Below are 12,319 nucleotides of genomic sequence, written 5' to 3'. Positions count from 1 at the left end.
CACGGGTTTTGCATAGTATGGTGGGTAACCTATTGCCATGATCAATCCACGTATGCTTCTTGCAACAATTGTCGTAGATGACCCAATTCACTGAAACAAAATCTATCAAGTGATATGCAGCTCGCAGAAACGATATGCGAACACCGATTCGCTAAATCACAGCAAGTACCCGCACTGCAAATCAGCAAAAGTTGAACACACAGTGCTGCAATTGTACAGAAACAAACATAGGGCCATTAAATTCATGACATGGTCATCGCCTTCACATGGAGTTCGGACAAAATAATTATAACGTTTAAGGCACGGTTTTTACTGTAAAAATCTAAACGGGTCCTTCACCCAAATATGTAGACACCTATTTCTGGATGCAACTTGAAAGCGGTGTTATTTTGTTGGCGTGCCAGATACTTGATTAAAATATGTGAGAAATAACCGGCGTGAAGTGACGCTGTTTCGGTCATCACGGTTGCTCACCGGAGCATTGCAACTGTTTGCCCTCCCGTTCCTGCCGAAATAATTCATCCCCAAATATTGGAACAAGCGCCGAGTAACAGCCCAAGGGCTGGGGCAGATTCTGTGGCCGTTAAAAGTCTGGCAAGAGTGCAGCCCGGGCTTCGCGGTCTTTAATTGAAACGTGGATTGACTATTGGAAACAAAGCTTGCTTGATGATACACCGCTCGGCCCGATTTATTTGGACAAATGGGGTGGCAAAAGTTCAGTCCGTTTACAGTGCAGAGTACATGTAACCATAGAACTACAGTACATCTCCATAATTTTTTACTAATATAATTTTTTTTTCTGGTCATGGAAGTAAGAGTTTGTACACTGGGCCCAATTTCATGAAGCTACTTAGTAGGAAAATATTGCTTAGATTTAGAAAATTTATGTGTAAAGCAAAAATCGACTGAGAAACAGTCAGTGCTTTTGGAATAGCAACCTGCTAAACAGATAGTTTATGTGCTTTGCAAGTTCTTGTACTCAGCAAAAAAAATGTGTGCATAGCTCTACTGAAAATTATCATAGGCATAACCTTTATTATATGTAGCTGTTTAAATACATTGATCAGACTTTTCAAGCATTTCCTTATAATAAATAACAAGTTCATATCTAATGAGCATCTGTATTTCCGTCTATGGAAAGACATTGACCTAGTATGTTTATCAGCCTTTAGCATCCCCAAATCACACGACGCCTTTTCAACATGGCGGCCAACTCTCTCTCTCTCTCTCTCTCTCTCAAGACGTCGCCCCAGACTTTCCCCCCTCCACTTGTCGTAATAGCCCCGCGAGGAGACTCGCCAGACTCCCCCAGTCCTTATCTGGTATTCAAGACGATGGGCTATATGCCCAGTGCTCCCTCTTCAGCCCTACCTCAAACTGTTTATCTAGGCTTCGGCTCGAGAGACGTCAATATTTCTCGGGAGGAGCGAGAGTGCGTCGTTCTTGGCTCCTCGGCGCTCACCTCGGGTCTGTACGTGATGCGGGGGAACGCATCCCAGTCAATGTTCGCTATCTTCCCATCAAGTTTGAAGATCTTTAATAGCATCTTGATGCTAGTAACCTTGTGGTCAGGGTAAAAGCTGTGAGGAGTGGGGCATGCGACTGACGGGAGATTATCAAGTAAATTAACTCATTCATGATTTGGGATTTAGAGGGAACGATTTTCAAGCTACGTTTAAATTTCATCCACGGGGCTCCTACATGCCTTACATGTTAATGATGGTGGCCTGTGCACATGAACGTGTATTTCATAACTTCATACGTCATTTAACTTGAGACTGAGAGTACATTGCAAGTAATATTTTTTGTCTTATAACAAAATATACCTTGTACATCGATGTGATTTGAAGTTTAGTATAGTGGATTAAACTTCAGAATTTATTTAATTATTTTGGAAAAAAAATTGTCGGTTGTGAAAGAACTGGCTGTGAGAGTGTTTCATTGATGCCCCAGTTTAGACTGTGTATTTTAGCAGCAGTCAGGAGAATGCTCATTTTTAGGCAATTAACTGATAGGAAGAAGACGTTGTATTTCACATTGAAAATTTGTCGAATGGTTGGTAAAGCAGTTCATTGACATTCTGGAGTTTGGGGTTCAAATCGATTGAGTTGAATTTCTTTCAGTGAATTCAAAACATCTGCTGATGTGAGAAAGTTGCAGTCTTGTGATTATTTTTTTCTAGAAAAGAGTGGAAGAATCCAAGACGTCGTAGTGACAAAGGTTTTTCTCTCGTTATCTTTAACAAGAAAAGAAGTTGCAACTTTCGAAATTTTTTCGCAGGCAACATGTGATTTATTGTGAGTACTGGGATGAAAGTAATTGAACCAAATTAAGGGGTGATTCTTTGGGAGTGTGCTCGGCGACAATCTGATCGAGAAAATAATAACAAGACAGATGCGGGTAAACGAGACGGGGGATTGAATTCGGGATTCGTAACCACGGCGATATGCCAAGATAAAAAAGACGAAAAAATGTGAAGACGAGAGGAGATGCAAATCTGTGAAGATCAACTGGGAGCGAGACATATCCCTCAAGAGATGAGCGCCGCAGACCGACGGTATGAAAAATTGAGCAAATGAAATATTGAGCGGACTCGAAAGCTCTGCATTTTTTCCCTCTTCGGAAGGAATGGCTCGCGGCTACATTTGAATCATCCCAAACTGATAAATGTTGTATGTGGGGGTTTGCCCTAGGGGAGACGAGGCACAAACTTGGCGCAGTAAGCTCCAGCAATCCCCCCCCCCCATCTTTTCCTCCTCTTCTTGTCCGACGACACACACCACTCCACCATCTCAGCCCGTCCTACAAGCATGACGCTAATTGCCCAAGCCGAATTGTGACTAACGGCGCTTGGGGCGACCATATTGGGGAGGCGTGTTGGCCAAGAGGGAAGCCAACAAGCCCCCAAACAGAGGTGGAACAGACAAGAGACACAGAGAGAAAAAAAACACAGGAGCCTGACAGAACAGAAAAAGAAAAAAAAAACGCCTTAAGGGCCAAGGTGGTAATTATGTACGCCTTTTCTAGCCATGCTAGTATGTACAGCCCACAGGCACTCTCTACTTCATCTCTCCAACCCTTCTCTTTCCTTTGGTGTTTGAATCTGCCAGTGCGACAATGCTTTATTGATTTCAGTCGTGTTCCATCCCCCCCTTGCGCCTATGACCAAAATATTTATCATCGCCTCGGACTGCGGTAATTAAATTTTCGTGGGGGTTATTGTTAAGGTTTGGGTTCATGTGCGAGACCAAGCAAAAAAATCTGGAGCATGGTGTGTGTGTGTGTGTGGGGAATCGGCGTGGCTAACCGCATAATAGGTAGTGTGTGAGGTAGGTTGAACGGACATACATGTATACTGCACCCCAGTCTGCACTGTGGTAGTGTGTATACACTGAGTGACTCGGGCCCGGGCAAGGCATTCTAGTCTCGCCTGAATGCTACATTGTGGCCAGTGTTAATAACCAATTGTCACGCCGCCCAATGGAAGCTTTGTGAGGCGATTAGCTCCCGCCTGGCACTTTCAATCACAGCCAGACCAAAAAAAAAAAAAAAATAGAAAAAAAACTTCACATCAATAAGTGCTATGGATTGTCACGTGTACAGCTTGTCACACTCCCAAGCACAATGTGACTTCTTTCTGCTCAATTAAACTGGGATTCTTGGACTTTTTTTCCCGGACTCGGCTGTCCTTCAACCCGTCCTTCGACAGTGACGATAACCGCAGGTCGCATCTTTGACTGGATAACCACACTATGATACATGTCTCACCCCTGCGCCCGCCGCCGCCGCCGATCGCCCGAGATTGCTGTATTCACAAGGTAAACACATTTCCCCCCATATTTCTGGGGCAATATTTGTGTAAGTTGAATTCTTTGATTCCGCTGGAGTCCTGGTGCGATGTGTACGTTGACAATGATGGATGGAGTGTTAACAAGCTGCCTAGCAAGTAGGTCTTGAACGGCAGTGATTAATCTATCATGCCACACAACCGCAGGGATCTGTGCTCCTACAGACCCCAAGCTGCAAGCTGCTGCAAGCCGCAGCGCACGGCACGGCACGCAGTGTCCCACTAAATTCATCATGGGTGCTTTCCACCAGAATAAACACTAACCCTAACCCATTCAGCTGTCACAAGCTTCAGTTGTTACACATGTCATGAATTCCCACAACAAAAATCATTTGGCATTTGGCTGGTAAATGTGGCAATCAAGATTTCAAATCCTAAATAATAATTTGTATTCTGTGTTACATACTCTACGGTCTGTACCCATGCGTGTATAATTTACTAGAAGACATAAACAAATTTCAAAGGTATTGATGAATTACTATTAATTGTAGAGTTATAATTAATTTAAGAAATAATACAAGTGTATGTTAAAGTGTAACTTATATGTAGGGCTATGTTAAACTGTGTTTATTGTAGGGATATGTTTTGCTTTGATTGGGAACTTGATGTGCATGCAATGTTTGCATCATTAATATTTTTGCTTTTCAAAAGACAAGCGATGAAAATTTCAAGAGTAGTGTTACTGTTGACAAGCCAGAATTGTTTCGATTTTCATCAGTGCAAAATTGCAGATAAACCCAAATCATGGTTCCTTTCATTCAGTGTAATTTGAAAGCATGTCACGTTAAGTAAAAAAAGTCTTGGGAATGCTGTTTAGTTGGAAACTTTGTAGTCAACCTATGCCACAGTATATTCCACCGACCCTCATGCACTACAAGTACATAATGTTCTGGTACATTGTACCAGCACACAATCTACCTTGAATAGGACTGATTTGGGTTTATGTAGACTCCTTCCACTGACATAAATTTCCATGATCTCTAATGTCTTGTAGAACTGTGTCGTAAATTCAGCGCTGACGGATACATAAACACATCTCTCAACCATGATTGCACTATAATCCCTCGTCAAAACCACTCTGTTCATTTACACGCCAGAATAAAAAAGAAACATAAATGTATGATGGATTAAACTTGTGCACTTGTACTTGCCAACGTGATTGATTGACTAAGGGTCCTGCTTTATACATCCATACATGTACCGCTGTTTCTTTTGATCTATTACTTTGCTCAGCCCAAAATGAAATTGGGATCGGAGGGGTATACCGCCATATTGCACCGCCCGTTTTTTCCGACCGAGTTCTAGTTTGGGGCTGCTTTGTGGTCAGTGAGTTACGAGTATTTGAATTGGGTTATGCATACATGCTGAGTGGTTTTATCATCCAGGGGTGTAAACAGAGGAAATTGCTGCAAACGGTTGTCCCTTGCTATTCCAGAAAGGGCTGCGATCATAAACTGTTACAACCAAAGGTACGGAGTACAGCGTACAGCTATATGCTTGTACTTGTTTTGTAAAAACTACATGTATGCAGTGCTGTGAGTTAAACTGTATTGTATGGGAAGGTTCATTTCAAAGAATTTCCACACTCATTCCGATTGTTGGGAACACCTTCTTCTGTCCAACCCGCCCGCTTTTCTGTTTTCCGAGCGTGCCCAGTCGCTTCTACAGAAACCCACCGTGCAAATTTGCACTTCTTTTGAGGGAAAGTTTGCCGCCATGTTAAGGTGGAGGTCAGCCTTTAACAGAATAGACCCCAGTTGTGGCCGAGTTTGTGCTGCGGTGTTGTGTTTCTTTTGGCCGCGGATCCATGAATACGGGTCTGTTGTGCTGAACCTGCTTAGTGCTATTATCCAAACTGGGAAAATGCCTCGCTAGACCGTAATGAAACTAGCTTCATCAAAGGAAAGCCCAGTTGAGCCGCCGTGACCTCAGAAAAGTGTCTTGACTATTGCGGTGGGGAATTATACTTTGAAAAATAGCCTACAAAAGTGTTTCCTACAAAGTAGTCTGTTGTGGTTGATGTTTTCTTCCCAATTTTGTTTTTCTCTCTCAAAATTATATGCTACTTTTGATATTGTGTTCTGTGTTGTACAGGATTTCTCAAGCATATCATAGAGCAAACAAAAAACAAGTTTGAGTCCTGGTGCAGTGAGAAATTCATCATTATACACAAAAAATTGAGAGGGCTAAATTGTTGTTCGATATTCTTTTTCTTCTCTTATATGCGGAAGTGAGAAAGAGAAACAATAATCCTTTTTCTTTTCATTGAGCTCAGGTCAACCACTTTGTTGGAAGGTTTGAGCATTACATTGGGGAAGGGCAAAATGTGGAAAAGCAAAATCTATCACTCGGTTAAAATTTGTAATAATTAAGTCATTCTCCTGCTGCACATTGCACATGGTTACACAACTTGGAGCCTGATTTGTCTAAAATTATATTTGTAAATGTGTCCTTTCTCTATGGTAACAGCTAGCTCACCTTCTACAAAATTTCTAAGTTAATTGTATACCCTTCAGTTGCATAAAATCCCCCCCCCAAAAAAAAACAGGTTATGAAAAGTTTGTATGATTTTTTTTTATTTGGAGGAGGAGGGGGGGGGGGTTGATGGGGAGTTCACAACCCTTCAGATCAGGTGCTCTCCTTGGGAGTCAAATGCTATCAATTTAGCTGCATTTAAACCTTTCGCCACTCCTTCGCACCATCAAGAACATGGACATAATCAAATTGAACACTCTGGGTCTAGGCTTTTAGCTCCTAGCCCCGGTCCGTGCTGTAGAGACCTCTTATGTTTGGAGGTTTTTTTCACCCTGTTGAAGATGTCTGCTTTAGTAGAACGGCCGTACAGTTTGCCGTTGGGTACTGCAGCAGTTGTACACAATGGTTCATGAATTTTGCTGCAACGTGCATGGGCACAGCAATGGTTCAGGGTTTTGATGAAAAAAAGAGAGAAAATTACATTAGTTTAACATAGATTTATCCTTTTTGTGGAACAAAATGAATGGGTTTGATTTGATATGACCAAAAATAGGGAACTGGTCTGATTTTCCCAACTGATTTTTTTCTTCTTTCGCTAGAGTTATTAAAAAAATCTTAAGACTTCCTATGTTAGTTTTTGTTACATTGATAATGTTAGTTTATGTACAGTGAGGGGCTAATCCCCAAGCTAAATGCTTTATTGTTCCATTTAGTTGCTCAGGCTGGAAGCTGTTAACAGTTACCTTAATAAGCAAACACAGTGACAAGTGGATTAAGGGATTAAAGGGGATTAGGTGCCAGTAATTGATTGTTGAGATTATGGACTAACCAGTTTGTATTAACCTTGTGCACTGCAGGTACCTCAGAGTGTGTTCTTTGTTAGTTTAATTTAGTAACAGTGATTGCTAAAAAGATTTACTCATCCCTATCCAAGTGATAACAAACCATCGCCCTCTAATAAATAAGGTATATTGAACTGTGTGGAAATAGACATGGAAGATCTAAACTACAAGTAATACACATGTCATGTTAACCTTCCTGTTTGAACAGTCACAGACAGTCAAAATTTCAGCATTTGAATTTAACTTCAAACTATTGAGAATCAAAGATTGCATACTTTTCCGGGATACCTGAAGGAAATGTATGCCTGAGCTTCTTCTGGAGAATTGCAGCTGAAGCAGACGGATCGGAGCTGGTCAGAAACCCTCGATCAATGATTTATTCAAGTTCGCGCAGTCATCAGCAAAAATGGGATGCTAAACGCTGACCGCTGTACATAATGGGAATGCTGGCATTACATCCAGCAAAGGGGGTTTGCGAAGCCTTGGCTACCTGCCCGACTTCAGATGACTTCTGTTTTAGGCACCTTACTTGGGGGACTCTGGTTCAGTATAGGTCAAATTTCGGCATCAGGAACATCAATTTGCTATAAATGATGCCAACATTAAGAGTATTTTAATTTGTTTGGACATGGAAACTTCTAAATGATTCTGTAGCCATGGAGGCAAAGTGGGAGACAAACCAAAGTTTCAAAAACTCCTTAGGCCAAACAAAAAAATATTTCTGCTTCCAGCTACCTACCTTCCCTATTTTGACAGCCCCTACCCTCATTTTTTTGTTGTTGGAAAAATGAGGAAAAAAAACCGAAAACCATCAATTACTACATTTTACCCTTGAAAATTTTCTATTCCTATGATTCCTACGAAATCCGGTGCCAGCACCGTTTTATTGGTTGAACGTTCACAATCCTCAGGTAGGCAAGTGCAATACTATAGGTGAGTCAGTATTTCATAGTCCTATAAATTCACACTACATCTGCGTTGTGCCCCACATCACGCAGTAAGCGCTATGCGCGCTTCAATCTCCATAAGATTATAAGGAGTTGTTTACCAGAGGGCCTTAACCACTGTATAGCTAGAGGGGTATTTTGTTGATCGAAATTGTTGAAAATTTATCATTTTTGACTTGTTTTGACTTATGAACCAAAAAATGTGGATTTTTTTTACCGAAAAGGTATTTATGAATGGGAATCAATATGTGCTTGGTCGGTATTAAACACTCTGTTTAAGACCGGTTGGAGTTTGGATGCTGATAATTACCTTCGGCGAGCATAACTTTCAGCATCCAGACTCCAACCGGTCTTAAACACAGTGTTTAAAACCTCCAAAGCACACATTTATTCCCATATTAAAATGTTGAGAAGCATTTCTCTAAGATAGCTGCAACTAGTCGCTCTTTTAAATATATTGAAAGAGGGCATTGAAGCCCATGGCCCAGTTTATACCCAAAGTGAGCTTCCAAAATAATTGAATTTCTTCCTTGGGACTTTCACTTTCTTGTTCAAGCCCAGTGCTCATCCAACATAAAAAAAACCTGCCAAAAAATACTAGTCTGTCATAAACTGCAGTTCTTGACAAGCAAAGCCAGTGAAAATCCAGTAGTGTTTATGGGCTAATCGAATTTGAGGGCACCCGGACCCTGAAATAGATACGAGTTGCACTTTAATATCATGAGAAATTGAAAATGGAATTACGTATCGTCCCGGGCTTAGGGTATGTGAAATTGTCGGGAATCCGGTTTGAGTACTTGTAAATTGAAATGGGCCTGGCATACGAGAACAAAAATATTGCGGGAACTGAATTTTGGGTTGAGAGGTTTTTGAGTTTAGTTAACTTTGGCATTAAGTTCGGAAAAGTGTTCTGCATTGCACCTTTCTGCAAGTAACTTTCCTCTTTGCACTATGTACATCAAATAAGGATGGGGAGTGCATATTTCCTTGTCAAATGTTTTTCTTGTCAAGGGCATCTACCAATTTTCCTTATTTTTTCTGTGAGTACAGAATTTACAGTGCACGTGTAACCCTGTACAGAATCAGTGTGCACTGTACGCCTGCCAAGAAGTTGAGTTCGTGCATTCATAAAAAAAGTATCTGCCCAGAAGGGGCAATTTTAAGCTCAACATGTTTCTACTTCCAACAGATTTTGCGCAAAATGGTTTTTGTTTTGCTTTTTAGTTTTCTCTTAAGAAAAAGCTCCGGTGCGACATTGATTATTTTTTCCCCTCCTCACATATGAATGAGAGTTGCAAAATGAATGTCACTCCGCTTGTAATTTTGGTTAATTTTTAGAAGTTATACGGTTGAGTAATCGTGGAGAATTTGTCAAAGCATTGAAGGATAATCGTGTCATCTACATGCCATTTTTTAGTCAGTGAAGGCAATTGCCACAGGTGTGTCATATGCAAAGCAGTTGTGTCATCAATACTTGAGATTTGAACGCTGTTATCAATGTTTGATTCATAGATCACGTTTTTTTTTCTGCAAGGCAGCACATGCTTAGTATTCATGTCCTGTCCGGTTATTGTGATACACCTAGATACTTATCTTAATACTCAGACTGTAAGCCCAACCATGTTTACCATCATCAATTTCCCTCTCGTGCCACGACAATAACCGCAGACAAAAAACCTTTGCGTCCAGCGGACGCGGAGTGATTGACAGCCGAGCGTACATCTTGCCCGAGGACCGCTTTTCCCCCCTCTGATCCCATAATATGCAACCTTCTCCGCCGAAGTGTGCGCCGCAGCACGATTGCGGCGGCAGTGATGAGAAATCTTGCTCTGGGCTATGCACTTAAAGCCCGGATGGCGGTGCTGTCTCCCTAGCGAAACACTCCCCGGCCGCAAATCTCCTATATGCAGACAGCCGCGCTCGTGGCTTGCGCTCATCAGACTGCCGCGAAAATTGTTCATAACTCGATTGGATTTGCCTGTAACTATACTTAATGATTGGGGCCTGCGAGCTACATCTTACACTATGTTGGGCATTACTGCTTCAACCAGCTTTTCCTATTTAATACTAAAAACGATCAGCTTTTCCCCCCATTTTTCATCATGAATTTGTACTGCTTTTTATGATAAACATAGCAAACAATGTTTTAATGTTAATTAAACCTTGCAGGCATTTCTTTAAGGATATTATCACCTTAATGAAACCAAATCTAAAGAATGTTTCTGTGTCATGAATCTGTGCACAAATAGAAACTTAAAACTTGAAACTGAAAGCGAGTCATAGTTATAGGTTTGGGTCCTAGCTCTATGGTTTGGGTATCTTTCTGATGTCATTTTACCAGTTCAACCGAAATGGATTGAGTTTAAATTCTGATTTCAAGCTGAATTTCACAAGTTGAATTCAGGTAGGCAATATAAATACAATTTATTGTTTTGATTTCCTTAAATGTCACTTCTATTTTGTTGGATTTAACCTCTGCTGCCCATTTTCCAATGAAGTTCCACTCATTTCAATCCTATACTGACGCATCACACTCCTATGCCTACCCCTAAAAATGTTTAATTTTGTAGCCCGCCAAGCAATATGAAAATTGGACCTGCGGATTGACGGCTCTGATCAATTGATTTCGCAAACACAAATATTAGTCTTGTCAGCAACTGCGCAGCGAAATCGGGGTCCCGGGCAAATACTGAAAAGATGCTACGGCGGTTTGACTAAACAGCGTGCACGCTGGTGCAAGCAGTGCGGACTGAGTGCGGCATTCACGGCACAGATGGTCGCAGTGTGGGTGATTGCGGAGAACAATTCCCCCGTTACGGTGGCAGCTCTGTGTGCCGAAGATGAGTGGTATTTTAATGGGACTACGCTTGACTCTCTCCGGCGAGTGATGCGCAAATCCTAAGAGAGCCTCCTGCACCATGTCCATTAATGCTACTACACCAGTCAAGCGCTCACCCACGCCGCAGCAAAAGCTATTACCGACATCTCCGTACCGCAATGTACCTAAATATCCAGCCTGTGAAGATAATGATAGATGCCCAAATACAGACAGAAAAAAAAAATATGAGGGAAAAGGACGAGTGTTTGGAGTAGGAAAAAAGCTTTTAAAATTCCTCAATGACCATGATGAATGAACTCCTGTAATAGCACAGAGACACGCTGTGCTGCTGGGATTATTTCATCTTTCATGTAGTTTCTGCTTTGGTTTTTAATTTTTTTTCTCTTTTCCTGCCCTTTGTGATTCAGGGATTTTTGTAAATGGTTTTACATCTGGATTTATCGGTTCAACGTTCTGGGCTATTGCATAAATTTATGAGGAAAAAAAAGTCTGAGTGAATTACAAATGTTGGTGAATGTCTCAAGAATGTGAATGTAAACACACATTGAGTTAATCTAGATTTGTATCATACTTTAGATTCATATTAAATGACATCTACATGTATAATTGATGTCATTTCAAAGGTTCTATCAAAATAACTTTGTTAGTTGATTGCAAGGTATGCAATATTTCCCCAATATTCAATGTAATTGAATGAAAAATGCAAAATGATAAAATAATTTACTCTCTCTATGCATATTTGTATCATGTAGTTCGAAAATTATGTAATGATGCATTGCAAGGATAAGGACAATGATTTTGGTTTAAAATGATTTTTTTTTTCAATAAAGTTTCTTACAAGTCTTCATTGAAATTTGGGCAAAGGACAAAAGAATTTTCAAATACCAAATAACTGAAGAAAAAAAGACGAATTGAAAAAAAAATGCTGAACCAAACCTTTGAAAAGGAAGTGTCTTCTTCAAACAAAACATTGTGAAAGTATGTTTTCTTGTAGTTAATTATTTATCCAAGTTAAAAATCTTCGTCCTGTACATTTTGTCCGAAATTTATTTGAGTATTCTCCACCAAAGGTTGGAGTCATATGGGTAATTTAATAATTCTAGATGGGTCATTCCATATATACATGTATGAATTTGGTGTCCACTTTTTCCTGTGTATGTTACATTTGACATCTATGATTTTATAATTCTGGTGCATTCCCCAATGCAGTCATCCTCCAAGACTGACTGTGAATAGCAAACTACCTACCCAACAAATAAAGAATAGTTGAAAGTCATTCTTAATAATAATAATACTTGAATGAGAAATTCACAAAGTATCAAGGTAACAGGGACAGCAAAAACGTCGCACTTTGGACCCTAAATTTATA

The 12,319-nt window shown here is 40.6% G+C and overlaps 1 protein-coding gene across 4 annotated transcripts in view; it reads left to right on the top strand.

The window, feature by feature from the left end:
* Positions 1-3,543: 3,543 nt before the first annotated feature.
* LOC119728880 (eyes absent homolog 1-like) overlaps positions 3,544-12,319 on the top strand; it is a 107,694-nt gene continuing 98,918 nt past the window's right edge. Inside the window, exon 1 of one of the 4 annotated variants that reach the window (XM_038201314.1) lies at positions 3,544-3,818. In XM_038201314.1, coding sequence (XP_038057242.1) covers positions 3,753-3,818 — 66 coding nt within the window. In that variant the 5' untranslated portion in view covers positions 3,544-3,752. The remainder of the gene's footprint in view (positions 3,819-12,319) is intronic. The other 3 variants (XM_038201313.1, XM_038201315.1, XM_038201312.1) reach the window with 3 other exon arrangements.

Source organism: Patiria miniata, unplaced genomic scaffold (assembly GCF_015706575.1).
Source record: "Patiria miniata isolate m_02_andy unplaced genomic scaffold, ASM1570657v1 HiC_scaffold_20, whole genome shotgun sequence".
In the NCBI taxonomy this organism is placed as follows: Eukaryota; Metazoa; Echinodermata; class Asteroidea; order Valvatida; family Asterinidae; genus Patiria; species Patiria miniata.
This window is presented reverse-complemented; position numbering and strand designations above follow the sequence as displayed.